Source organism: Kazachstania africana, chromosome 6 (assembly GCF_000304475.1).
Source record: "Kazachstania africana CBS 2517 chromosome 6, complete genome".
Lineage (NCBI taxonomy): Eukaryota > Fungi > Ascomycota > Saccharomycetes > Saccharomycetales > Saccharomycetaceae > Kazachstania > Kazachstania africana.
In genome coordinates this window covers 74,351-101,351 of record NC_018945.1, presented here as the reverse complement: position 1 = coordinate 101,351, position 27,001 = coordinate 74,351, and the positions used below count along the sequence as shown (strand labels likewise).

The 27,001-nt window shown below is 37.5% G+C and overlaps 15 protein-coding genes across 15 annotated transcripts; 11 read left to right on the top strand and 4 right to left on the bottom strand.

Moving 5' to 3' along the window:
• Positions 1-143: 143 nt before the first annotated feature.
• Positions 144-1,103, bottom strand: DCD1 (deoxycytidine monophosphate deaminase; the record flags this gene model as incomplete). Its single annotated transcript, XM_003957727.1, has 1 exon — positions 144-1,103. The coding sequence occupies one exon, from the start codon at positions 1,101-1,103 to the stop codon at positions 144-146; it is 960 nt and encodes a 319-aa protein (XP_003957776.1).
• Positions 1,104-1,798: 695 nt separating this feature from the next.
• Positions 1,799-3,136, top strand: CRP1 (Crp1p; the record flags this gene model as incomplete). The annotated part of the gene is made up of 1 exon (XM_003957726.1): positions 1,799-3,136. One exon carries the CDS (start codon positions 1,799-1,801, stop codon positions 3,134-3,136), a length of 1,338 nt encoding a protein of 445 aa, XP_003957775.1.
• A 466-nt stretch (positions 3,137-3,602) lies between these two features.
• Positions 3,603-4,853, top strand: KAFR0F00420 (uncharacterized protein; the record flags this gene model as incomplete). Its single annotated transcript, XM_003957725.1, has 1 exon — positions 3,603-4,853. The coding sequence occupies one exon, from the start codon at positions 3,603-3,605 to the stop codon at positions 4,851-4,853; it is 1,251 nt and encodes a 416-aa protein (XP_003957774.1).
• Positions 4,854-4,917: 64 nt separating this feature from the next.
• SHR3 (Shr3p) lies at positions 4,918-5,520 on the bottom strand (the record flags this gene model as incomplete). The annotated part of the gene is made up of 1 exon (XM_003957724.1): positions 4,918-5,520. One exon carries the CDS (start codon positions 5,518-5,520, stop codon positions 4,918-4,920), a length of 603 nt encoding a protein of 200 aa, XP_003957773.1.
• Positions 5,521-6,597: 1,077 nt separating this feature from the next.
• Positions 6,598-7,350, top strand: KAFR0F00400 (Rho family protein; the record flags this gene model as incomplete). Its single annotated transcript, XM_003957723.1, has 1 exon — positions 6,598-7,350. The coding sequence occupies one exon, from the start codon at positions 6,598-6,600 to the stop codon at positions 7,348-7,350; it is 753 nt and encodes a 250-aa protein (XP_003957772.1).
• Positions 7,351-7,566: 216 nt separating this feature from the next.
• On the top strand, positions 7,567-8,196 carry NOP6 (Nop6p; the record flags this gene model as incomplete). Its single annotated transcript, XM_003957722.1, has 1 exon — positions 7,567-8,196. One exon carries the CDS (start codon positions 7,567-7,569, stop codon positions 8,194-8,196), a length of 630 nt encoding a protein of 209 aa, XP_003957771.1.
• A 355-nt stretch (positions 8,197-8,551) lies between these two features.
• On the top strand, positions 8,552-9,994 carry PRR2 (serine/threonine protein kinase PRR2; the record flags this gene model as incomplete). Its single annotated transcript, XM_003957721.1, has 1 exon — positions 8,552-9,994. One exon carries the CDS (start codon positions 8,552-8,554, stop codon positions 9,992-9,994), a length of 1,443 nt encoding a protein of 480 aa, XP_003957770.1.
• A 538-nt stretch (positions 9,995-10,532) lies between these two features.
• On the top strand, positions 10,533-13,856 carry GDH2 (glutamate dehydrogenase (NAD(+)); the record flags this gene model as incomplete). Its single annotated transcript, XM_003957720.1, has 1 exon — positions 10,533-13,856. One exon carries the CDS (start codon positions 10,533-10,535, stop codon positions 13,854-13,856), a length of 3,324 nt encoding a protein of 1,107 aa, XP_003957769.1.
• Positions 13,857-14,053: 197 nt separating this feature from the next.
• On the top strand, positions 14,054-15,523 carry RRI1 (COP9 signalosome catalytic subunit RRI1; the record flags this gene model as incomplete). The annotated part of the gene is made up of 1 exon (XM_003957719.1): positions 14,054-15,523. One exon carries the CDS (start codon positions 14,054-14,056, stop codon positions 15,521-15,523), a length of 1,470 nt encoding a protein of 489 aa, XP_003957768.1.
• A 235-nt stretch (positions 15,524-15,758) lies between these two features.
• TIM22 (translocation channel protein TIM22) lies at positions 15,759-16,340 on the top strand (the record flags this gene model as incomplete). The annotated part of the gene is made up of 1 exon (XM_003957718.1): positions 15,759-16,340. The coding sequence occupies one exon, from the start codon at positions 15,759-15,761 to the stop codon at positions 16,338-16,340; it is 582 nt and encodes a 193-aa protein (XP_003957767.1).
• Positions 16,341-16,950: 610 nt separating this feature from the next.
• KAFR0F00340 (uncharacterized protein) lies at positions 16,951-17,886 on the bottom strand (the record flags this gene model as incomplete). The annotated part of the gene is made up of 1 exon (XM_003957717.1): positions 16,951-17,886. One exon carries the CDS (start codon positions 17,884-17,886, stop codon positions 16,951-16,953), a length of 936 nt encoding a protein of 311 aa, XP_003957766.1.
• A 529-nt stretch (positions 17,887-18,415) lies between these two features.
• Positions 18,416-18,944, bottom strand: DTD1 (D-tyrosyl-tRNA(Tyr) deacylase; the record flags this gene model as incomplete). Its single annotated transcript, XM_003957716.1, has 2 exons — positions 18,416-18,806; positions 18,880-18,944. 2 exons carry the CDS (start codon positions 18,942-18,944, stop codon positions 18,416-18,418), a joined length of 456 nt encoding a protein of 151 aa, XP_003957765.1.
• A 226-nt stretch (positions 18,945-19,170) lies between these two features.
• CDC13 (telomere-binding protein CDC13) lies at positions 19,171-21,597 on the top strand (the record flags this gene model as incomplete). The annotated part of the gene is made up of 1 exon (XM_003957715.1): positions 19,171-21,597. The coding sequence occupies one exon, from the start codon at positions 19,171-19,173 to the stop codon at positions 21,595-21,597; it is 2,427 nt and encodes an 808-aa protein (XP_003957764.1).
• A 544-nt stretch (positions 21,598-22,141) lies between these two features.
• On the top strand, positions 22,142-23,152 carry FMP45 (Fmp45p; the record flags this gene model as incomplete). The annotated part of the gene is made up of 1 exon (XM_003957714.1): positions 22,142-23,152. One exon carries the CDS (start codon positions 22,142-22,144, stop codon positions 23,150-23,152), a length of 1,011 nt encoding a protein of 336 aa, XP_003957763.1.
• A 664-nt stretch (positions 23,153-23,816) lies between these two features.
• HBT1 (Hbt1p) lies at positions 23,817-26,480 on the top strand (the record flags this gene model as incomplete). Its single annotated transcript, XM_003957713.1, has 1 exon — positions 23,817-26,480. The coding sequence occupies one exon, from the start codon at positions 23,817-23,819 to the stop codon at positions 26,478-26,480; it is 2,664 nt and encodes an 887-aa protein (XP_003957762.1).
• Between the last annotated feature and the right edge of the window lie 521 nt (positions 26,481-27,001).

Sequence of the window (27,001 nt, the reverse complement as noted above, 5' to 3'; positions counted from 1 at the left end):
AAGCATTAAAAGAACAAAAAGAATAAAACATTGTCACTGGAAGGTGCACATTTTTATATCAGAATAAATAACTTATAATTTTTTAATAAGATAAAAAGTTACTTACGTATCATGAAATGTCTTTATGCTGTATATATTTTTAATTAGACAATGACAATTCTCGGTTCTTGAATGAAACTAAATTGTCTTACTACAACATTGGCGTCCCTTAAGACTTTGAAGCTACCTTCATCCATACTATAAGATTGACTGTAAACAACTTCGGTGATACCCGTCTGCACGATCTTAACGGAACAAGTTAAACATGGGCAAGTGTCGCAGTACAGGATTGCATTAGAACCAACTCTATCTCTTCCTGCTTCTAACAGAGCATTCTCTTCAGCATGGAGACACAAACAAGTGTGTAAATTTCTTGATTCTCCATCGTTACAACGTGAACAACCACCATTGAAGCAGTTTGTTAGATGACGTGGGGTTCCGTTATAACCAGTAGCAATGACCCTATTATCTCTGACAATAACACAACCAACTCTACGTTTCATGCAGTTGGAACGAGAGGCCGCCAACGTGGCAAGTTTCATGAAGTAGGTATCCCAATCTGGCCTCAATGGGGCGTTAATTTCTTCTGGATTATCTTTTTTCTTATTTCTTAGAATGTCCAACTGTGAATTTATTATCATTGATAACTTAGAACGTATCATCTCATTAAGATCGCCAGCATTGGTGTCTTCTAATATCTTATATTTGAAATTCGATTTCTCACGCAACTCTATAGCTTTAGAATTGAAATCATGGGTGTCTAAAGTTTTAATAAGATCGATCGGGTTCCTATCAGGATGTTCTAATGAGAGCCTCTTAAGACGTAATGAAACGGAGGAATCGATAGATATATGTACAAAAAAGGGTCTTTTCTCCAACGTATAGAAGAGGTCCAATGAATCTAAATAGATGACCATATCTTTTTCGTAATATTTGGTAATATAATTCAATATATTTACAGGATTATCATTGTGGTCAACTTCTTCGAAATTGTAGTTCTCAGAGAGCAAATTGATCAAGATTTCGACCCCACTACACTTAGTTCCACTAACAGCAATCAACATTATCCTAATATCTTGTCTTTTAACGTCTTTTACGAAATTCAAGATCGCAATGAGTATTGTTCATATATTACTCTTCTCGAGGAACTTTTCTGGTTGCCATGAGAATACGGCTGCCGCGTTTTCACCACATTTACGCGTCTTCGTGTTCCTGAACATCTGCAACTGGCAATATGCACGTGATTGCGTCAGGTGACGCAATCATCTCACGAATCATCATCCATATTATCCAACCCAATATATATTAATACATAATTTTGGAATCTTCACTAAACACCAGTCCGTCTTGTTACAAATCCCCAATTTCAACCAAATAACTTTCGAGCCTCCAAAAAATATGCTGACAAAAATGTAATTATTACGCGCAGCAATGCCCTCCCATTACCCTCATCCGTTTTGAACCCTATCCTCTGACTTGTATATCTAGCCAGATTAATCCCAATTTGTTACCATTTTCATGACACAGGTTACCCTCTCGTTTCTCATTGCTCGCTTCCAGAGAAATTTTGCCTCAAGCAAAAAAAAAAATGGGAGATTTTTTTTTTGCTGAGAAATGGCCGTGCGATGGGCAGACGACGATCCTCCTCTCATTTGCTATGTGGCTGGGCGAAGATGGGTACTATAAATAAATCTCATTAACAGTATATATTCCTTGTTAACAATACAAAACAAACAGACTGTAAACGTTGAGCAAGATAATGTCTGATAGTATAGTTAATTTCACTTTCAAGTGGCCTGCCGGTCCTTCCGATGTGGTTATCACGGGGGATTTCGACGAATGGAAAGGTTCATTACCACTTGTTAAACAAGCAGATAACAGTTTTGAACTTTCTGTTCCTACAAATTTCAAAAACGGAGAAGAAAAGTTCTTATTCAAGTTCATAGTCGATGGAGAATGGACCACCAGTAACGAATATCCTTTAGAGACCGATGCTAAAGGTATTTCCAACAATTACATTGGTCTAAATGACGTAGAAGCTGCCAAGACTGACGGCAGTGTCAATATTCCAGAAGCTGGTGGTTTAGCTGCCAAGACTCAAAGACGTGCAGGTCCTCCATCAACAAAGAACAGAAAGAAAAATAATAAAAAGAAGAATAAGAAGAAGAAGGCAAAGAAAACTAAGAAAACTAGTAACGCTAATGGCGAAGAAGCGGAAGAAGATGATGAAGAAGATGAAGAGGAAACTGGCACGACCACAACAGTCACCGAACCTACTTCTAGAGAAGCTACTCCTGCTCAAGATGCCGTTCATGTCTTGCCGGTTGAACAACAACAATCAACTTCACCATTTATGGCCGTGGCAGGCGGCCTTGGTCCTGTAATAGTTTCTAATCCAAATGAAGTTAAGGAATTCTCTGAGATTAGACATACAGATCCAAAGGAATTTAATGAAAAGAAGAACGCTGAAATTAAAGCAAAGAAGCAAGAATTAGAAAAAGCTCAAGAGAACGAAGAGTCAGCGAAAGTCCAAAAGGAAGAAGAGGCTGTTCCAGTAACCAAGGAAGAAAAACAAACCGAAGAAAAGGAAGTTGTACCAAAAACTACATTAGATCCAAAGGCTAATCAGCCAGTACCATCACAAGAAGAGTCCAAAATGGAGGATCCTGCTGTTGAACCTGTTACTAAAGAGCCAGCTACCTCTGCCACCGAAGGTATCAAGGAAGAAACCGCTACTGAACCAGCTCAACAAAATATTGCAAAGTCTGAAATTGATGCCCCAGCCCAAAAAGTAGATGATTCTCCCGAACCTGTTGCCAAAAGGGTCGAAGAGCCATTGGAAGAGACTGAAGCTACAATTACAAATCTTGAAGAACCAGTGGCTGACACTGGAGACACTACAAAGCCTGTTGAGACACCTCTTGAACCAACGAAGGTTACAGAACCGGCAAAGAAGGCTGAAGAAACTGCCGATAAGAAAACTGTTAAGAGAACTCCAACACAAAAGAAGACAAGTAAGAAAGCTTCCCAATCTACTGAGGATGAAAGTAAGAAGAAAAAGGGATTCTTCAGTAAGTTAAAGAAACTTTTCCAATAAATATTGATACGCGTTCTCTTTGTTTCTGTTTCAAGTTCCAACGAAAAAAGGTCATATTGCACCTAATATAATTGTATTTTTCTGTCTGCTATTAATTAATGTTTAATAATTACCATTATCGCGTATATATTATGATGCTATATCTATAATGATTGTAATTGTACTTCTATATTTGTCGCCAGAGATCTCTCGCGCATAACATTGTAGTGTCATTTTCGTGAAGATCTGTTTACGATATTTAGAAATAGTAAACAATTGAAAATAAGTGATGTAAAAACACTCCAGATTATAAGAAAACCAGAGAAATACTCTTTATTCGCTCATTTGAGTAATAACACTTCATGCTAATTATTTAATCCATCCATTCGTTATATCAATTCATTGCTTACACCAATACGGAGGATTTGTCATCATTCATTTTTGTTCAATAACAGATATTATTGGAGTCTGATTAGTTATTTCATATATGAACAAAAAGTTTCTGCTAACTTTATTCTATTACTACTGTTCTCCTATTGCTGCTGCTGAACCTAGTAGAAACATATATTATAATCCTGATGATGTTTCTTTCGAGAATATTGTCACTTCCACCATTGCGGAAAGCACACTGAGAAGCGCCAGTACTGCGTCTATTTTGAAAAACAGTGTGTCATATGGTCCTCAAGACACGTTTAACAATGATGCTATCTTATCTGCAACCTATCCATCGTTAGTGGTGGAAAACAGTTCTAGTGCTAACCTTTCGTCGCACGCCTCAACTTCTGCAGTAGAGCCAATTTCGAACAATAATTTTTCTGTCACCGCAACATATTCAATAAATAATAATGCCTCGAAAATGAGTCTTCAAAACGAGGCTGGTACTGCTTCTTCATATTTGTCATCTTCAACCAGTCAGGGACTGGATCATGGCTTACCTAAATTGAATACAACACTGGTAGTAAGCACTGGAAAATTACGAGGATCTTCACTTCTTCCTCACAATCATCTGACTAGCAGTAAGTTTACATCGAGCGTTTCCTTTTCATATGTAATGCCTACAAAAAGTAGCTTAGCGAAATCCTCTTCAAGCTCAACGTCGTCTTTGCTTTCTAGTTCTACGCTACTTTCCTATGTCAGCTATACAGTATCGATGGCAAACGAGAAAGATTACTTGATATATACGCAGGTGTATATCTTCACGGACGAAACAACGTCGTTCACTTCTGGACTACCCACAACGATAACCTTACCAAAATCATCTGTTGAAAGTGGTGAAGTGCCTACAACACATATAGCTGCAACCATTATTACAACCCCCGTATCTGTTTACAAAGCATGGGAGGCCAAAAATAATGAACAACAAACAAAAGCCACAAGAAGACACAACCTTGTTATTGGATGTTGTGTTGGTTGCATATGCGGTTCTTTGTTGATCATTGGGGTGTTTTGCTTAGCATTTTATATGAAAAGAAGCAAGAAAAATGAAATAATGGATCAGGAAGAGTCCATTATTGATCCATTTCAAGGTGAATTCGACTACGACGAGGGGAATAAAGAATCTTCGCCCAGCGAGCGTAAGGAACATGCGCTCAGTGATGAAAACAATACCATAGACAATTGGTCATCCGGTGATGGCTTCAACAGTGTAACATCGTCAACTAGGAGTTCACTGTCTTCCTACAGGGACACTGATCATGACAAAATTAACTTTGATAGTTTATTAAGAGAAGTTATATAAAAATTGAGAATAAATAAATAAATAAAAATACCCAGCATTGAAAGTACTATTTTTTTTTAATTCATCATTTAGTCTTTTTAGCTTCCTTCTTTTGTTTCTTTTCCTTTGCAGGAGTAGACTTCGTTGCTGGAGCCTTGGCGGATTCTGCAGCATAGAATGCCTTTAATCTGTTTTCATAATCGTAATTACTGTACCATAGACCGGCTTGTAGTACCAAGACACCTAAGAAAACGATTAAGAGAATAATATTCGAGGAACCGATGACTGCTAAACCTTGGTTTTCGGTGACTTCACCCCAGCTGTGAGTTATGGAGCATTCAATACCAGTCTTGATGTTGGTAATGAAGATGCAAATACCGAGAACGAATAAACCTAATGAACAGTATTCGAAGATTTGTAATTCTGGATTTGGCTTGTAAACTCTTGCAATGTTACCAATCAAACCTAAGAAAGTGACAAATCCCAAAATGTAAAGCAATGGACGACCAACATCATTTAAAAGTTGATAATGCTTTAGAGAATTGTCGAAAGCTTCTTGCGTAACGGCCGGGTTGAATAGTAATTCATAATCGTATGCTAAATTGTTGTAGAAAACACCCATAATGAAGGATGTTGACACTAAAATTAGACCGGTGGAAACGGTGCAGATGGCTTTATAATCAAACATGGCGTATATTCTCCAATGGATCTCGTGATTATTGGAAGGTTATAGTATAGTCTACTAATAGTTCCATGTCAAAACAGTTTCTACCATACAAATTTTCATCCCACCAATTTTCCTTTTATTGAAAAATTCATTTTAGGAAGCCCGGCATCGCAAGAAATTTTCACCAGCCGGAGACACATCCCAAATTGATAGATAATAAATAGGATGATGATACGATAAGCTGGTATCGCTATGGGCAAACCCATTTTTGGTTAAAACGAAGACACACAGCCTCGTTTATGAAGACGACTATGGCATATCTGCAGGTCGTAATATTCAGAGGGAGAATCTTATTTCGCTTTCAAAGCGAGACTGTTTGTAGTGCGGTATATAGCAAGAAGTAGTAACGACGGAAGTAAAATTTGCTGTGGTACTGAATAGATCCCACAAGGTGGAGGGATGACTGCACCGCAGATGATTCGTTAATCGAGAAGAGATTGGTGAAAAAGAGGAATGTCAACGCCCTGTACTCCGAGAATGTTCAGCAGGAGCACCTTGGAGTTTAAGATGGTCTCAGTTTTTTTTTCCAGGAACACGTCGTTGATGTGAAGAGTCCGCATTTGCATCAGGTGGTGGAACGAGTTCTTTATGAGCATTTCCTCAATTAGTTGGGGCTGGAAAGGTTAATTTAATTTCCTTAAACGTTACTCTTCATATCTCTCCAGAGGAGAAAGACCCAGACAAAACTATACATCTACGTCCCGTTTAGTGGCAACCTTAATTAGACGTAATAGTCGAATAACTTACTTGGCAACACACTGCCCTAAACTTTCTAATAAAAAATTTTCACTTTCCATTTTAAGTTTTTTAAAGTTGGTGTCATTATGATGCTTTGTCAGGATAGCTCTTTCACCATCTTCGAACTAGTCATTGGGATCGCAGTATTCGAAAGGCCCCCAGCCAAAGCAAGCAGGGACAATCTTGAAGTATATATATATATATATATATAATAAAATTCATCTATAGATGTGTATTCTTCAATCTTGTGGAAAAAACCTCTCTCATTAGTTGCAGGAATCTATAGTTGCAATTAAGAAAATGAAGTCTATAAAATGTGTCGTAGTCGGCGACGGAGCAGTTGGAAAGACTTCATTGCTAGTATCTTACATAAATAATTCGTTTCCATTCGAATATGTACCAACTGTATTTGACAATTATTCTGCCACAATTTATTTGAATGATTCGTCTTTACTTGCAGAATATTACGAGGTGACTCAACAGAATGACCATGTATTTCATTTGAATTTATGGGACACTGCTGGCCAGGAAGCATTTGATAAATTGAGACCACTTTCGTATACACAGACAAATATTTTCATAGTTTGCTTCGCAATTAATGAAAATGACAGCTTACAACACGTTAGGACAAAATGGATTCCTGAAATTTCACAGGCATCAAAAAATAGTGAGCCACCAAATATTTTACTGGTTGGGACAAAAGGTGATCTCAGAGACACTGCAGATAATTGCATACCACGTACTGACATTGAACACGTTCAAAACCATTGTGGCTCCATCGATTACATAGAATGCTCTGCAAGAATGCAACAGAATGTTAAAGAAGTGTTCACCAGGGCAGTAGAAATTGTAGCATCGAGGTGTGTAATGAAATTAATAAAACAAACGCAAATTGCGGCCAATGATAATATGCTAATCCCAGCATTCCATCACAGTGTGCAGAAAAAACCACGGACCAGCACTACCAACAATAAAATGAAAAAGTACACCAGATCTAAAATAACAAGGGCAAAACAACACAGGAAGACACTAAATGGGTGTACGATACTGTAAAAACTTCATGATTAGCCTATTATGCCTGTGTCATATATAGTATTTAACAGGATATACCATCGAGCTTTCGATTGTCACTTAACTTTCACGTGACTTTTTAAAAATTCTTGTGACGAAAAAAAAAAATCAAATTTGACAAAAATTGAAAAATTTTCTGTGATTATGAAGGTCGTCTCATCTCATCGACAATACTGAACATAAATATCCAAGCTAATAATGTCTGAAAAACCTAAACAACTAACGAAGAAGCAACAGAAGGCCTTAGAGTTCAGAAAAACTAAAGAAGAAAAGGAACAAGAGTCCCAGAAAAGAACTAATGAAGAATTAAATCCATCTACTAATGACCCACCAAAGAAGAAAAGAAAGACACGTAGAGGCCGTAAGGGTAAAGGAAGAAGAGATGATAGCTCCAGGGCAAATAGATTTCTTATTTTCGTTGGTGGGTTACCTCGAGATGTCACTTCAACTGAATTACAAGCACATTTCAAGTCAAGTGCCCCAGACCAAATTAGAATAAGGCAGGATAAAGGTATTGCCTTTTTAGAGTTTGATGGTGATAAAGATCCTAAGACAATTCAAAGACGTATGGACGTTGCTTTGTTACAACACAGAACGTCTATTAGAGATAAAAAGATAAATGTAGAGCTAACCGTTGGTGGTGGTGGTAACAGTCAACAGAGATTAGAGAAATTGAAGAATAAAAATTTGAAATTTGAAGAAGAACGTCGGGAGAGACTGACAAAACTAATCAAAGAAGGTGGATTGAAAAAACCAGAAAGTGGGTCCACATCCACCGCAACTACTGCACAAGGCCTTCACCCAGACAGAGCCAAATTACTACAATAGTAACTGCATCTCAATAATATATGTATATAATGAGTCTCAGATTTTGTACAACTAATAGACAAAAGTGCTAAGCATATTTTTCTCTGTTACTGCTACTAAAGCCACACGCTGAAAAAAAAAAGACACAAGCTTCATAACGACTTCGAAAATAACGAATACCCTTTGAAAAAAAGAATGGCCCTGAAGACTACATGTGTTGAACTATTTATCCCCAATTTATAGGGGAATCTTGATCAAGAAAACTGTAATATAAGACATAGACATGGTTTATTGAACGTGATGCGATGCTTACGCATTGAGAGATTGATGCTCATTACTTCACTGGGCATATTCAACACAAACATTGCTTTCCATCATGGGACCTCTATCTTGCATTGGTAAACAAACTATGGTTAAATCTGGTGATATATCTCACATTTCTGACGATGTATGCCAAGTTAACGTGATACAAAATTATGCTACGTTTGATGAAGTGAATATGGACGATTATAATGAAACCACGTCCTCAGAGAGTGCGACTAATATCAGTATATTTGGTGATTTGAACAATTACGAGAATCGAGAGACAATTATTAGTGTAATGGCCACAAGAAGTTCGAATAGCTATGATTTACCTGAAAATATGAGTTTTATTAGTTCGAATGTAATTGAATCACCTAGCGTGTTAAACGTACATGACAGATTCAAAATATCAATCAACAAATTCAAGAGAAATTTGAAAGCAAATTCAACCAAACAGAGGAGAGATTATTTGTGCGAATTTAATAAGAAGTATAAAGTAATGGGAAGTGCAATTGGGTCTGGATCAGGTGGAGAAGTGAAAATGGTTAAAAATTTCAAAGAGAATAAAATATTTGCAATGAAACAGTTCCATCCATTTAAATTGGAGAAGTCATGGCATAATGAAAGCTCCTCTAGAAGAATGCAACATAATTACAACACTTGTCGCTATCATTTGAATAAAATCAGATCGGAATATTGTATTTCGAAGATTTTGGACCACGAAAATATTATTAAGACAGTTGAAATTATGGCTACGGATGACACTTATTTGACTATAATGGAATATATGGAGTTTGATCTCTTTGCCATAGTAATGTCGAAATGCATGTCATATAATGAATCCTGTTGTTATTTCAAACAACTTCTAAATGGGGTGATGTATTTGCATGAGTTAGGAATAGCTCATAGAGATTTAAAATTAGATAATCTAGTCATAAACAATCAAGGAATTCTTAAAATTATTGATTTTGGTGCGGCAGTAGTTTTCAAGTCTCCATTCAATGACCAACTGACAATAATGGCAAAGGGTGTCTTAGGAAGTGACCCGTACCTGTCTCCAGAATGCTATATTTTTGAGTCATACGATCCCAGAGCAGTAGATGTCTGGTCCTGCGGGATAGTATTTACTTGTATGCGACTTCACAAGTTTCCTTGGAAATATCCACAATTGAAAGATTTAAATTTCCAGAATTTTTGTATGGAAAGGAATTTCAATTCCTTGAATGAATTGGTTCGCAGAACACCATATTACAACGAATATACATACCATAAACAACTGCTTAATACTGAGTCGTTATTTGGTCCAATGAGACTACTCGGAAAAATTGATAAAGAAGCACAGCCTCTAATTTTACAGATGCTAGAAATTTCACCTCATTGCAGACCAAGTATTGATCAAATACTGTCACTAGACTGGATCCAACATCTGGAATACTGTACGGATAATAAGCCCGGTCTGAACCATACCCACACAAAGGTACGTGATACCATGTCACATATTGGTGACTTCTGTTGATTGAATAGCTGTCGTTCCGTCACACTGATGCCAGTGACAGGAAGAGCGTGAAGGCTATGCTCACGTGATCTCGGAGATGTATCTCCTCACACGGAGAAAGAAACGGAGAGAGAAGCGGCACATTCACCGGGGCTGCGTAATTTTTCTGTGGCGGCCTTCCCCCCCCCGCAAAAAATTGACAGAAACGTCACACAAAAAGACGACCGATATAACAAAGAAATTCTGGGTAACCCGCCATCAGCACAGCCACTCGATGGTGTTTTCAGTTGACGCAAGAGGTGCTTCTTTGGGTCTTTCCTCGTGAAAGGGAAATGTAAGGCATGTTGGCTCAACTGGAAAGGCTGTTCTTAAATGGGCGGTTATTTATTGGTCATTGGGTGTGTGCGAAACGCATGACTTCTATACACAAATAGATATAAGTCCAAATATATATATATTCAAAAGGAAGTCACTTCAGCTTTTGAAAAAGAAGATATTGTTTCTTGTAGAGAGAGTCACCACAAAAAAGAAAACGGCAACTAGTTATCACAAGTAGAATATGACATTGATTTCCAATGTATTGAATGGTGACACCACCAGCAATCATAATAGGAACAATATTAGCCTCCCTGTTGACATTTCAAGCCTTTCTATATCGTCGCTATCTGACTACCACGTTTTCGATTATTCTGCGAAGGACCTACAGCGTGAACAAGTGATCGATCTCCTGGATCAACAAGGTTTTATTCCTGACGAGTTAATAGAATATGAGGTTAATTGGTTTTACAATTCCTTAGGAATCGATGACTTGTTTTTCTCAAAAGAAAAACCAGAAATGGTGGCTAATTTAATTAACTCACTTTATGCTTCAAAATTGGATTCATACATTAAATTGAATCTTTACAAATCTCCTGAACATGTAACTTCAGAGAAAGAACGTCTCCAACAACAACTCGATAAAAGTGAAGACGATTCAAAAGGTAAACGTAAGGGTGTTCATAAGTGTTTCAATATTAAGAACAAAATTTTTAAAGATCCAGGAACTAATCATGCTATTCTAATGGAATCAAATTCCGACGGTAAAACAAATTCAAGGGACTTATTGTCCTTTCCTGCTTATGAATTGGATACCGAGGTAGACAATCTATTTCTTGATAATAAACTGAAGCCTTGTCCCAGATTATTGTCATTTTGGTCTCCGGAAAGTGAATTGAAATTAACATTCATTTATGATACACAATTTCCGGAACCACCTGATATCGACGGTCATGGTACCTATATTACCCCCGAGCAGTTAGCTAACGGCGATATTGACAGTATTAGTGATTTAACCTTATCAACGATGTCTTCTATTGAAAATAAAAAGCTTTACGGTCGTTTGCTAAACTTGGTACAGGAACGAGAAGGTCCTATCATAAAAACTGCCCATTCGGTTGAAAATAAGGATGAAATTAGACTACTTGTCGCTTATAAAAGATTTACAACCAAAAATTACTACTCTTCTCTAAATTCTTTATTCCATTATTATAAATTGAGACCATCAAAGTTTTATGTTGAATCTTTTAATCTATCTAAGGCAACTAATGTTATCATTTTTTCAATTTATTTAAACAAGTCACAACAATGTCCATCTCTTTTACCTCATGATTTAGAATTATCAATAAAGCAAATTGAAAGAGAAGCTTCGTTATTGTATACAATTCCTAACCATTCATTTATAAAAGTGTTTGAACAACGTCAATTTTCTCCACAGGAGGCAATATACGCACATATTGGTTCAATTTTCATAAATCACTTTATTAATCGATTAGGCTCTGACTATAATAATTTACTCAATGCTTTAAACCCAAAAGCTAATGATACTTGCACTCTGGAAATTATTACCAACTTCAAAAAAAAATTAAGAAATGAAACGTTTACTCAAATAATGATTAATAATTGTTTGATGAAACACTATAAGATCGTATCCAAATTGTATAAAAATTTTGCCGAAACACATTACTATCAGAATGTCAATGAAAATATCGAAGCAACTTTATCATACAAGAGATTATCAAAATTGGAACCATTCCAGAATGATCAGGAATTTGAAGCCTATTTGAATAAATTTTTACCAAACGATTCACCTGATTTATTAATTCTTCAAACGTTAAACCTTTTCAATAAATCGATTTTAAAAACTAATTTTTTCTTCACAAGGAAAGTTGCCATCTCCTTCAGGTTGGATCCTAAGATAATTATGCCCATAATTGAATATCCAGAGATTCCCTATGGTATATTTTTTATTATTGGTAGTACTTTCAAAGGATTTCATATCAGATTTAGGGATATTGCCAGGGGTGGCATAAGAATAGTCTGCTCAAGGACTCAAGACATTTTTGACGTAAACTCGAAAAGTGTCATCGACGAAAACTATCAACTGGCTGCTACACAACAAAAGAAAAATAAAGATCTTCCAGAAGGTGGCTCTAAAGGTGTCATTTTACTTAATCCAGGGTTAATAGACAAAGCTGAAACATTCATCGCGTTTACACAGTATATTGATGCATTGATTGATATTTTAATTCAAGATCCATTAAAGGAGAACTATATTGATTTATTAGATAAGGAAGAGATCCTATTCTTAGGTCCTGATGAAGGCTCTGCTGGGTTTGTAAACTGGGCTACCCAACATGCTCGTAAGAGAGGTTGTCCATGGTGGAAATCATTTTTAACAGGTAAAAGTCAATCATTAGGTGGTATACCACATGACAAATATGGTATGACCTCAATCGGTGTCAGAAGTTATGTAGAAAAAATCTACGATACTTTGAATTTGTGGAAATCAAAAATAGCCAAATTCCAAACTGGTGGACCAGATGGAGATCTAGGATCAAATGAAATTTTACTCTCCAGCGACAATGAAGTTTATGTTGGTATCCTAGATGGCTCTGGTGTTCTCTGTGATCCTAAAGGTATTGACAAGGACGAATTGAAGAGGTTGGCCTCTTTCAGGAAAACTGTATCCAACTTTGACTTGTCAAAATTGAGTAAATTAGGTTTCTTTGTTTCAATTGATGATATGGATATTATGCTACCAAATGGAACCATAGTTGCTAATGGCACAACATTTAGAAACATTTTCCACACGCAAATTTTCAAGTTTGTTGACCATGTTGATCTTTTTGTTCCTTGTGGTGGGAGACCTAACTCTATCAACTTAACCAATTTAAATAGTTTTATTGATGACAAAACTGGTAAATCCAAAATCCCTTACATAGTAGAAGGTGCCAACCTTTTCATAACTCAACCAGCAAAAGTCGCACTAGAATCTCACGGTTGTATACTATTCAAAGATGCATCAGCAAATAAGGGTGGTGTTACCTCATCCTCTTTAGAGGTTTTAGCTTCCTTGGCATTAGATGACAATGATTTTGTCAACAAATTCATTGGAAGTGAAGTTAACAAAACTACCACTAAGCTATATAATAACTACGTTAATGAAGTTCAACAAAAAATCAGGTTTAATGCACAACAAGAATTTACACAGTTATGGAAGGTTAACCAAGCAACAGGTATTCCAATATCGGAAGTATCCAACACCCTGTCGTCGACAATTAATAAGCTCAATGACGATCTCGTAGCATCTGAGGAGTTGTGGTTAAATGATATCAAATTAAGAAATTATCTATTATTGAACAAAATTATACCAAACTTACTTATTGAAGTGGCAGGCCCGAAGAAGATTCTGGAAAATATCCCTGAAGCATATTTGAAAGTGCTATTATCTAGTTACCTGGCAAGCTCATTTGTTTATGCGAATGGTATCGATGTGAATATTGGCAAGTTCTTAGAATTCATTGGAGAGTTAAGAAGAGATGCTGATAATATAGTCAAGCTATAATTTATCTTCATATAAAATAAATATTATATATTCCAATTTATTTTCAAATAAAAAAAATATCGAACTTCCTTCGATTTTTACCCGATTTTCATAGTCTAGTCTGAAAGTTATGAGTGAGAGAATAAAGAGGAAGAAGTCACTTCATAGAATACCGATACTGCTATCTAGGATCTTAGTTGTGCGGGGTAGTGATTAAGATGTCTCTTCCAACAAAATCTGTGGCTGAATTGAACAGATTTTTGAAAGAAGAATATATACAAGAGCAACGAGAGAATGAATTTTTTGATCATATAAATGGACTAAGGACAACTAAGAGCATACTAAGACCAAGTTTGTCTGCATCTGCATCAACAGACGATCTTTCGGAAAATGTTCCCCTTATATTTGATCCGAATCAAGATGAGATTATCAGAGAATGTAATAATTACAAGCAGAATGAACGAGAAAAGCTGGAAGTAGACGCACAATATTATGATAGTGTATTGATATCAAAACTGGCCTGTGAACAAATATTGAATCACTCCATCGAAGGTAATCGAATTGAAGTTATGGGTATGTTACTGGGCATGACGGTAGCTTCACAATTTATCATATTTGACAGTTTTAAATTACCAGTTCAAGGCACAGAAACAAGAGTTAATGCTCAGTCTGAATCATATGAATACATGGTACAGTATGTAAGTGAGTTTGCCCAAAAAAATAACAATATTGTGGGCTGGTATCATTCTCATCCAGATTACAACTGTTGGCTGAGTAATATTGATATGACAACGCAGGATTTAAATCAGTCCTATCAAGATCCATATTTAGCAATAGTTGTGGATCCTATAAAAAGCTTAAAGGAGAAGAAAATTTGCATGGGCGCATTCAGAACTATAAAGGAAAATGATGTACTACAATCTTACCAACTACCCTTGTATGTTTTTGATTCTGCTTTAAATAAACTGGTAGATGAAACTACACTTAATTTGAAAATATCAAACATCAATTTAAATGGTGAATATCTTTTACTGAAGAACTTACTTGATAATATGAAACAGGTTAGTAACTACAATGAGCTGGTAGAAGAAGATGTCCAAAATCTGAGGTCCAGGACATCTGAGCGAAATAATAAATTTAGGATATATGATTCCCCCAGGGAAAACCCCAGGAATAAAGATGCCAGTGCACATATACCTCTATTAGACCGAGGTCACAGAAATAAAAGTACAAGTTCCCTGCTCCACTTGATGTCCAGTGGGAACGAAGAAAGTGATATCGATATGGAAAGAGATAGTTCGAGTGGCATTGAATTTGACCTTGGCAGCGCTTCAAGTAGCCTATATACCGTGATGGATGCACCTGGACCAACGACAACATCCAGCCTGTCACATTTTCCTCAGCTACCCGTGCAAAACACAAGAAGAACTGATGTTGCCCAAAGAGATTTAGAAAACAACCTGCTCAGCGGCACTGAACGATCTAATATGGAGAGTGAGACTCATGTTATAGACTATGAAAAACATTCTTTGAAGAACAATCATTCTGGAACTATTAACAATGTGACTATGGCTTTACAGAAGGGGCAACTTCGATCGAACTACATCAGCAGTAAACAAGCTCTCTTTCGCCTCAAAATTGAAGAATATAAAAAATTAAGGTTTTACAAGGATGCGTTTACTTTATAAACCACGTTATATATTCACTAAGAGGTGCATACTGTGGCCTAGCTCGCACATAAATAATTCATTAACCATTTTAAAAACGACGCATATACATATATATATATATTCTTATAAAAGAGCTATACTTGTCTCGCAAATAGGGAGCGGGCATCAATATCTGAAAAAACTCCGTTTGATATTTTAAGTCATGGAGTAAGATGCTGATATCTTAATTGAGTCGTGCTATTCTTGGTTTAGGATGGTATATCAGGGATTTGGGCTGGACTTAGTGAGGCCTCCGGCAGGTACAAATGTAGCGTTTTCGCAATTGTCACCGGAAGACCAGGCTGAAAGAGGCGCTCAAGCAATGATGAATTTTATGACTTCATGTCCTGGGAAAGCAGCGCTCAGTGGGGTCACTGGTTTTGCTCTGGGTGGTGTCTTTGGTCTATTTATGTCATCAATGGCGTATGATTCTCCTATACATCTGCCACAGGCTGGTGTAAATCCAATGGATAAAATTGCAGAGCTCCCTTTCAAGCAACAAATGAAATTGCAATTCTCTGATATGGGTAAAAAATCATACTCTAGTGCCAAGAATTTTGGTTATTTGGGTTTGATATATGCTGGAGTTGAATGTGTTGTCGAATCAACGAGGGCCAAAAATGACATTTACAACGGTATTACAGCTGGATGTATCACTGGTGGCGGGCTTGCGTACAATGGCGGTCCACAAGCAGCTCTTTTTGGTTGTGCAGGGTTTGCACTATTTTCTGCTGCAATTGACCTGTACCTTAGGAGTGAAGATGGTAGACCGCCTCCTAATGATTTTAAAGAATAGTGTAATATTATTTTAATAGAGGTCGAAGTTTGGCAGTTAATGCTAGGATGCTTAGCCAATGACCTTATGTAAGATCAGCTATGAAGTGTATGGCATGTTCAAATTTACTATTCTACTCTATTCATCTCGATGTGTGTCAGAATGCCAAAGGTTAGCCGTCCTTAAGAAGATGCCTCGTACTTCATTTACTGTTTACATCCTTAATAATCTCAACGGCTTCTTTCTTCCAGAAATGATATCTAGATGTCTAAAAATGCTGTGTATTGGAGATATAGGGAACAATAGTCAATACATGGCTGTATAAAAGTATATAAAACGTTTTTAGAAGATCGAGCTTGGTATAAATTATATTAATAATATCTTGGTAGGTTCCAACTACAACATTAAAATACTAATTACAAAATATTTGGAAAATTATGATATTGAACATATATAATTCACAAAGGTTGAACTGAAGTATAACATTAAACTGAGATATATTTTGAATCTTTCAAAAATTATATAATTAGAATGCAAAAGACATTAAGCAATTCTTATTCAAAAAATAAAGATGTATTATTAGAAACTGAAATAAATTATCCATTAAATCTTCAATCGAAAGACAATATAATTAATCAACAACAGCTGTGTTGGGACCGCGGGCAGTATTGATTCCTGTGTTAACTGCGGTGTTGCCGCTCTCAACTCTTCTGTTTGGAACGCCTTGTGGCTCGTTGTATTTTTCTTGATTATATGTATTAGTTGTTGATTCACCAGTAGATAGTGTGTGTTGGTCAACCACACGGTGATTCTGAGTGGTCATACCAGAAACACCGGGCTCCTCAGGAGGCATACCAGCAGTTTCGACATCCTGTCTGTAACCAGTACCGTATGTTCTGCCTGGTCTAGTAGACAAGTCCAGACCTGTTGCACGTTGTAGTTTTGCTCCAATGGAAGTACCACTCTTCCAAATACCACTTGAACCATAATCCCTAATGATTGGCATCAGCACTCTGATACCGATTAAAATACAGCAAATCGCTGAAAGTACAAAGGCTAACCCCAGGAATGCAATCGAAGCCTTAGAGGATCTGCAAGCATTAGTGTAGCTCTTCGTGGTGTAAGTGCCCTTGAATGGATCATATTGACCACCAGTACTCTGGAAATCAGCGAAGGATCCATACGCTGGATTATAACTGGAGACAACATGTGTGCCACAGGAGTGCTGACCAAATACTTTAGCTGCAACAATAAAGCCACATAAAAATAGAAGTGTCATGATTATCTCAGCAATTAAAAAGATACCACCCAATACTAATTGGGGAGCTATCAACGTTAAGAAGAACACTGCTAAACAGTAGAAAACTCCAATAGCACCTACAGCTAGAGCAAAATTTGCTCTACGACTACCATGGTTGTGATAGGAATGAAGTGCAAATGCAATCAAACCCAATACTATGGAAGTGGAAGCAAACTGAAGGAATCTGAGAATAGAGTTTGGAATATATGAGATAGCACTGCTTCTACGTTTTTTTTCGTAAACTTGTGGTGGACCTTGTTGATTCATATTTAAGATCTTTAAACCTTGGACTTTCTTTCTGCTAAACATCAAGATGAGGCATAAGTGGCTACCAGATTTCCCACCACTTATATATATTTTAGGAGCTCCAAACGTCCATTAAGGGTCGTAACGTACTCTCTTTCTGCGTAGTTCATATCAGAGTCTCCAATGAAAAGACGAACCCTTTTACAATATGTGCATAAGTTGGCTAATCAACTAGCTAACGTTACGTACCTCCCTTTAAAGGTACAAAGGAACAAATTGGTTTAAGTTTCTTATCGAAATGCATTGCGCATCGAATTTGATCTTGAACGCGGTGCGGTGTCCAGGATTGGTAAGAAGCATAGTGGTGATGGGCCGGATGTACTGATCCAAGTTTTGAGCATGATCAGTTAGATCACATTAAGTTCATTGAAGTGAGATATGTGAGGGTGGAGACAGGGAAAGGAGAAGTATCTATCATTAGTTCACCATCGCTGACACTAGGTAAATTCATAGTTCTATATAGGAATAATGCGGAAATACGTAATTTCTACTATTGTTTACTATCAAGTATAATGGTAATGGGACCCTCATTTGTTAGGTGACAATTCATCATTGCACCAAATTCACCGTCTTGAACCTTATCTTTGCCTAATCCTTTTTGTAGATTTTCTAAGAATAAATCATATAATTCCTTAGCAATGTGTCCCTTCTGAGCCATGTGGAAATCAGGTTTAGTACCTTTCTTCGTCTTCGCTAATAAAGTAAACTGTGAAATGGATAAAATTTCACCGTTGACGTCCTTGATATTTTGCTTCCAGAAATTTTCACCATTAGCATCTTCAAAAATTCTCAAATTTAACACTTTGTTCGACAATTTGTTGATGTCTTCTTCAGTGTCTTCTGTAGAAATACCAACTAGCAGCATATAGCCTTTCTTGATACTGTATGAGACCAGCAAGGTTGGTTAGTATATTGTTTGGCTCATTTAACCTGTAAAGATACACTCAAACTTACCTTGAAATTGTCTGTGAATTCACCACGACAGAGGCTTGGCTCACTTTTTGTAACACAATTTTCATACTGCAATGGATGCTGTGATCGTCACTTTGTCATAAAGGCAATTTAGCAATGACTCGCTGTATATATAGTTGATATCAAAACTTTTCTCGATGTGAATATTTGCATCACGAAGACGCGAAGATGAATTGAGTATATAAACAAAACTTAAACAAGACCATCGCCCGATTGCTTCAACTATAGGAAGGTTTAATACAGTCTGCTGATATATTGGGTTCTGAGAACAGGATGTCGGATTCAGCAATTAAATGGGTTTCTTCGCTGCATGAATTGGAAGGCCAACCAGATAAGACACCCATCGAGATACAATTCATCTCTGTTTTGACGTCAGTTACTTCTACCTGTAACTACTATCTATTACAATTACAAGATTTCAACGAAAATAATGACTGTTATAAAGTTAAAGTTAGATTCAACTGTTCGACCTCGTGTAGGTTAGCTAGAATAACAATTTCATTAATCTATCATTTTTTTGATATAAATATGTATGGGAAGATTACCATGGACATTGAAGACATGCATTTGAGAAAATTATGTTTCGTTAAATGCACAGCTACTTATATTTCAAGTAAGGGGAAGTCAGCTCTGTATCTAAACGATATAGAACCAATCAGGTTGAACGATGCTATTCTGGCAACCAAAGAGAAAGATCCTGCTGGGGAGAAACTCTCGCAATTATTTAATGACTTGATTAGGTACGAAGAGTCACCTGAAAATGAATTTAAATTTACAAAATTAAGTGGATCCACCAGTGAGCTTTTTGATTTCATAGAAAATCTCAAATTCAACGCAATAAAATCGAAATTAAAGGACACTCTTTTTTCCAACCTTCTGATGCAACGAGTTAACGATGATTCTCAAGACACATTTAGCTCGCAGGCTTTGGATTCACAACAGCCAAGTACAATATTCTTGACTTCAAAGAATGCTATGGCATCTCAGGACTTAAAATCAACTGCAAATGATAGTTTTGAGAGTTGTGAGGAAGTACTACCAATGGTTGAAGAAATAGTACCAATGATTGAAGAAATTGAGTCTGATTCAAATACATCAGCATGCTCACAACCTCGAAAAAAATCTAAGCTGGACACTCAATCCAGCAGTGCGATTGTAGCTACTGCCTTGGATAGCCAATCCTTTGAACCATGGAGTTTGCAATCACTTTTGGCTAGTACCGATGATAGCCCAAAAACAATCAGATGTAAAATCGCTTATCATACATCTGATTGCTCAAGGTTATATATCACTGAAGTGGGAAGTAAAGAAATCAATAATTTGAACCCAATGGTAAATTGTTTAGAAATTCACTGTGACTTCCAATTCTCATTGAAGGAAAGTTCTATTGCTGTCATTGAAATTGTTAGGAAAAGATGGATTTTTTTGCATAATAACAATGATAATGTTAACGTGCATTCCTATTATTGGGGGTTGAGTAAATTTGAAAATGGTGATTATAGAGTGATTGATAAAGAAGTAGCTAAACCTCGTACAAGTAAGGATCCATTAATCCTGTTTAAGGATTTACAACTGAAACTAGGTGAAGTAAAGTATGCAGACATGATGGGTCTTTTGGTCTCTTGCTCTTTTGAGAAAAGTTCATTTACTTCCATGGTCTTTACAGATTTTACAACTAATGATATTGAGCAAAAATATTTGTTCGACAGGTTCATAGTTTCATTTGATAACAAATTACAAACAAATGAAGGTTATAGAGTAATTATGTATTCGAATCAATTTGATCAATTTAATAGAGCAGTTAAAGAAAAATTAGGTACCGAAGATATTAGAGAAATGATGAAATACAATGAAGCCAATCTAACTCACTGTGGGATTGTGTGTAAATTATCTTTGAAGATCCAGTTTTATAATAACAAATTGAACTTAATTGCTAGGGCTATTGAACCGGTGCTGTTTAACACTTTTATAGACCGTGATACAGAAGAAAGAATGGCCCTCACATACATTTACAACAGTCTAGCACGATTCATTTCTTTACAAGACCTGGAACCTTACTCATATGTGTATTCAAAGTGTTTCCCAATCAGGAAAAGTTCACAAGGATATATTACGATGGAATCGCCAAATATGTCTGATGGAGTTGAAGCAGTTCCAGAATATGATAACGTTAGGAAGTATGCAAATATCCCTAGACTGAACTCTAATGTAATAAATTATAAGATAATCGACGAAAATGACATTGCTACTTTAAACATGATAAGAAATGCAGATGATATGACGTTATTTAATATCACTGCCAAATTGATCGAATATGACATAGATGACGAAGATTTTGTTAACTTATACGTAACGGATGATCTAATATCAAAGAAGACCATAGACCCCAATAGAATTCTTAAAATTCAAATTTTTGGCAGAGATAACATCAATTATTTCAAAGGAAACAATCAATTAGGAATAATTGGAAGAGAGCTAGTCGATTGTCAGTTGAACTTTAAGATAGTTAGAAGTATGGTGAAGTTGAATGAATACACAAGTATAGTAAGTTGGTGTCCTATAGAATGTACACTAGAAGAATTGAAGTACCAACTAGAATTGAAGACGCGGAAGGCGTCTTCAGCAACTCAAGAAATATCTATTAAATTAGAAGAATCAGCGAACTACGCCATACAGCCTAAAGTGGAAGTCCTTCGATAAACCCAATCGATGAATAACGTTTGTTTTTCTTTTCACCTTACCCATCAAGTCGATCATGATAGCCAGATGTTCCTTTTCCCTTTAACACGAGTACCCTTTAGCTTATTCATCTCATCGCTTTGCTCTTGGAAGTTTTCTAGCATCGCGCGCCGCTTGATCCAGCAAAACCGAAAACAATCCATCCTCTAAGGTGGACCATGTCATAGATTACACTGAGAGAATGTATTTAGCTGGACTAGGTTTAGCACAGTGGGAGAGAACCCTTTAGACTACCTATGTGGTATTTGGTATTCTCTGTCCTTTTTCTCTCTAGTTACGTTGTAGTTGATTAACAAATGAAGGCTGGTATCCCTAAGTTTGATCAGGTCCTCTTGAATGGAATACTGGCAGATGTGATCTCCCCTTAACTTGGTTCTTCCATAAAGCAGTATTTAAAAACCGCGATAGTTAGAATCTTAAAATTATCACCTATTTCCCATGTCCAGTAGTTTACCAATAGGTTAGGATTTACATAAAATATATCAAATAAGAAAAAAATACGAAAATGTTATTCAAAAGGTTAGTAAATGCTTTGATGCTATTACTCTTATTAGGTGCTGGTTTATTGAGTTTTTTTATTATTCTATCTGGTGCACGTACTGGGGGTACTTTAAAAAATTTTTACTGGTTTCAAGCAAATACCCAAGGTTTTAATAGTGCGCCAAGTGTTACGAGATGGTACAATTACGACTTTTGTGGTTTTGAAAATAATAACGTAGGTAATTGTTCCCATAAAGCCCCTGCCAAGCCTTTCTCTCCGAGGGACAATTTCGGTAGTAGTCCTAATATGCCATCTACTTTTCTCAACAACAGGAATACATATTATTACCTATCGAGAGTTGCTTGGGCAATGTTGTTGATTGGATTCTTTTTCTTAATGTTGACTATCATTCCAACTTTGGTTGGGATCTTTACCATTATTAAAGGACTTGCCATTTTTACCACTGTTATGTCCTGGTTGGCATTCTTCTTCATGATATTAGCTGCCTGTTTATATACAGGTTGCTATGTCAAGGCCAGAAAAGCTTTCCATAACAACCATAGAAGTGCAAAACTTGGTGCCAAGAATTTCGCATTCATCTGGACAACCGTTTTCCTACTTCTCTTAAATACAATTTGGAGTACTTTCGTTTCGGCCACACATAAAGGCAAAAAGTACTCTCAGTATGAGGAACCAGAGGTTTACAATACTTATCCACCAGCCTCTGGAGACACGACACAGTACTTTAAACAAGCATATGCCAGGGGTGCCACCGATGTAACACCTGCTCCACAAAATGTTCCACAACAAGGCGCACAGCGTGTGGCACAACAGGTCCCACAAACAACGTATGCTAGGGGGGAAGCGGTGCCTGCTACAGCTGGCACTACCCAAAAACCTATCAATCAAAACGACGGCAAATATTTCACTAGAGTGAAAAAAGATAAGTACCAACACACAACGGATAACGAACCAACACGAGAAATTCTAACTACTACAAAAGAGGAAGGTGTACCATTAACCCACAATGCTTAATTATCAACTGCCTTTTCCTATCTTTTTTAATATATTTTCTTATTTTTTCAAATGATGATAAATTAACAGATAATTTTGAACTTTTTGAAATTCATTTGACTTCTTTACATCGCCCTAATTAACATTTTATTTTCTCTCTTTCTAGTTTTCTTTTTTGTAGTACTTTTTAATTTAATTAATTAATTATTATCCTGTTAGAATTGGTCGTTGGTTGTTGTGGAATGTATTATCTTTTTTACTCTGGTGTTCTGTTCAAAATCGTTTCTCCTAAACTCCAATACATCAGCACCTAATGAGACAGGTTGTTTTTTTCTATATATGAGACATTTTACTAATATTTGCGTATATACTTACTTGTGAGAGAAGTGGTCATAAAAAAACACATGATCATGAGGATTATCCAGTCGAAGCTTTTCATGAATATCAATCTGAAGCAGCAAATGATGCGAGACAGTTAGAACAAGAGCACGCAAATTTGGTTGCAGGAAATATTCCAGGCGGTTTTAACGACGGAAAGGCTAAGTATGGGGAAAGCAACTATTCAACAGCCTCAAGAAGTGGAGGAACCAGTACTCAACCTAGTGTTCCAAGAACTTATAATCATGGTAATTCGTTCTCAAATAATACTAAACCATCAGGCCAAGGTTGGGATAAGAACACAGGAATGACAGCTGCCGAGTCTCGTGGAATGGATTCCGAAGTCACTAAGCAGAATGATACTTCAATGAAGGAAGAGAGCAAAGATATCCAGTCAGCTAGAAATCAGGAAAAGGGACGCGCTCAGAAGTCTGATGCTGCAGATGCTTCATGGTTTAGAGATGTGGATGATAGACACCTATCTGAGAAAGAAATATTTACCACTGGGTTCGGTGGAGCTGGCCTTTCTGAGGGAGTTGGTCTTAGTGCTGTGGGTATTCCAGGATGTGGAAGAGCTGTTGAACGTACAGCACAACAACAGGCTATGCAAGCGACATCACAGGACATTAAGGAGCCTCAAGACACTGTTAGAAGAATGTCTGAGTCAAAAATGTACGACGATGAAGTAATGCCTAGTGGTTGTGAAAATACAGGAATACCTGGATTTATGAAGAATGCTGAAGCGGTGCCCGGTGAAGGTGTTGCACCCACTGCTGGTAAAGCAAGACGTTTGCATAAAACATGGACAATTCCTGGCGGTGAAAAGGCGGCCTATGGCGCTGCTGCTACGGGTACTGGTGCAGGAGCCATGGAAACAACTGGTTATAGTACCGATATACGTGATAAAGGTGTTTTTGGTAAAGACCTCTATCACCAAGATGTCACTGATATCCATACAAAGGGACCCGGCATCATCCATGATGAGGAACACATTATAACTCCCCGCGATAAGGAATATGGTAAATACGCATACAGTGATCGTTCTACAGGTAGAGGATCATTTGATGACACTTCATACGACATTTATGGAAGAACCACCGGTGCTGCTATCGGTAAGCAAAATGCAGGTAAAAATGTTGGAGGTTTTGGTTCTGGGACCTCTGGAAAGCATGCAGCTGAGCACGCCAAGGATCTTGGACAACAGAACATTGCCCAAACTGAAGGTTCGCATACTCCATCCAGGCACAAACCTGATACCCAAGATAATACTGGTTATGGCAAAGGAGATGGTGCAACTGGTTTTAGAGCTAGAGATGACTACGGGAAAGGTACTATTTTTGGGTCATCAGGTGCGGGCTGGCACGACGACGGAATTTCACAAGATCGGAGTGCTCCAACTGACACTCAACAATCACCTGGCTGGTCAGGCACTACTTCAGGTATTGCTACCGGTGCAGTGGCTGGCACAACCGGTGCTGGCGTGAAAAATACCATGGGTGCAAATAAAGGTACACTTGGCACTAATAAAGGCGTCACAGAAGCTGGTAAAGACATGAATGTACAAAATGTACCAGGAGGGTTAGATTATGGCGGAAACGACATGTTTGGAGAATTGCACCATGGCTTCGCCCAAGAACCTGGCTATGTGCCACATAGACAAGAGGTTAAAGCTGGACCAAAACCGTTCATCAAAGGGCCCGCCGTCGCTAGTGGCCTTGGTGCTGGAGCAGCTACAGCAACTAAGGGTATCCAGAAAAGAAGAGTTCAAAATGAAACCGGGCCAGAGACTAATTCTAGTGGGATTAGCAACTCCAGCATGCAAGAAATGCGTGGAGGTAGCATCCCTATTGGGACGTATCTTGGAGGACCTTCCATTCCAATTCGAGCAAATGGGGCTGTATGGCAATCAGGACAACCATCTAAGCATGTAGACACAAGAAGTAAAACGTCAAAAGCGGAGCCCGATTGGGGAACCCGTCAACATATCCCTGGGTCAGCTGGATTTATTGGTTTCAATGAAAATGCAAATGTGCCCCTCAAGTCTAAAAAGGAAGCAGAAAGCTTGGTTGGTAAGCATCAGCTTTCGAAACAGTATTTGCAGAAATACCCTAGTTCAGAGCACGGGCATTATGGACAACAGGTAGAACCTATGTTAAAAACAGGCCCAGAAGAAGCAAAACCATTTGTCGTTCAACAGGAATTCCAGAAAAAACCTCAGAGCATGCATCCAGTCTCTCAACAAAAGCCTTACTCGAGTGCAACACAAGGAGCTGCTATTGGAGCTGCTGCTGGATCTACTGGTACTGCTACGCTTGGTCAAAAGGAAGCACCCCGTGTGCAGCATCAGGCTTGGAGGGAAGAGAAGGTGGTGACAGAGCCTCGTGGCAACTATCATCCTAGGGAAGAACAACATCAAGGTCAACAGATAAGTCAACAAGCACCACATTCTCAGCAACAAGAATATGCGAAAGATTATTCTCAAGAGCATAGGACTCTGGACCCTGGGTATCAACAACGCACGAAGAAGCAAGGTAGATCGAGAGGCTCAAGAGAACATGAGGAGCTCTCTGCTAGAAGAACAAAGAGTATTGGATCAGAACATGCAGATGTGTATGCCTCTCAAGTTGGAAACTATCCAAGCCTAGTTGATCCAAATGTGAGCACCTACGGAGCCCAGACCCAAGCAAAACCCTTTACAAAAGAGCCATTACAATCAAAATTGAAGGGCGATTATACTTTACAAGGTGCTGAATCAGGTGGCGCCTATAAAACACTTGGCCCTGGTTCCAATGCTTCCGGCGCAGGGCCCACAGACACTTCTGCACACGATGCAGCCGCATACGATTACAATAAACGTCTTGGAGAGACCGAGGCCATCCCTCGACAATACGCCAATGAAGAGGAGCCCACAACACAGGAAAAAAAGCCTGGTATTATCAACAGAATAAGAAGAAGTATATCCAGATCCTAAGTCGAGCGACACATGCATCCGCAATGTAATCTTCATTCACAGTTTGTTTTTCCCTTTTATTTTTACCTCTACTTCTCTCTGAATATTTTACGTTTTTACTTATTTGCTACAGTTTATTAAAATAACATATCTAGTATTTGTTTTGTCTATAATTTGTATAGTTGAAATCAGACTTTTGTTTATCAATTATTTGACATTTGATTCATTTTTTAACACGACCGTTGCAAAATCCGAAATATGATTGGTCAGTATGAAGTAAGTACGCACCGATTGGATCCAATTTTAAAACGTATATTTGAATCATCATAGTGTAGTTGACTTCTAAATATGTCAATGACATGCATATCTGATAGCAATCTGGAGATAGAAGATATTCATGCCTGTCAAGCAAATGGTGAGCTCCTGTCAGTCTTTTTCATCACGAATTGACTGGCAAGCATGTTTCTTTTTTGCTGGGTTTTTCGACCAGCGCATACCGTAAAGTCATAAAATTAGTCAACAAAGATCTCTTTACCGATTTT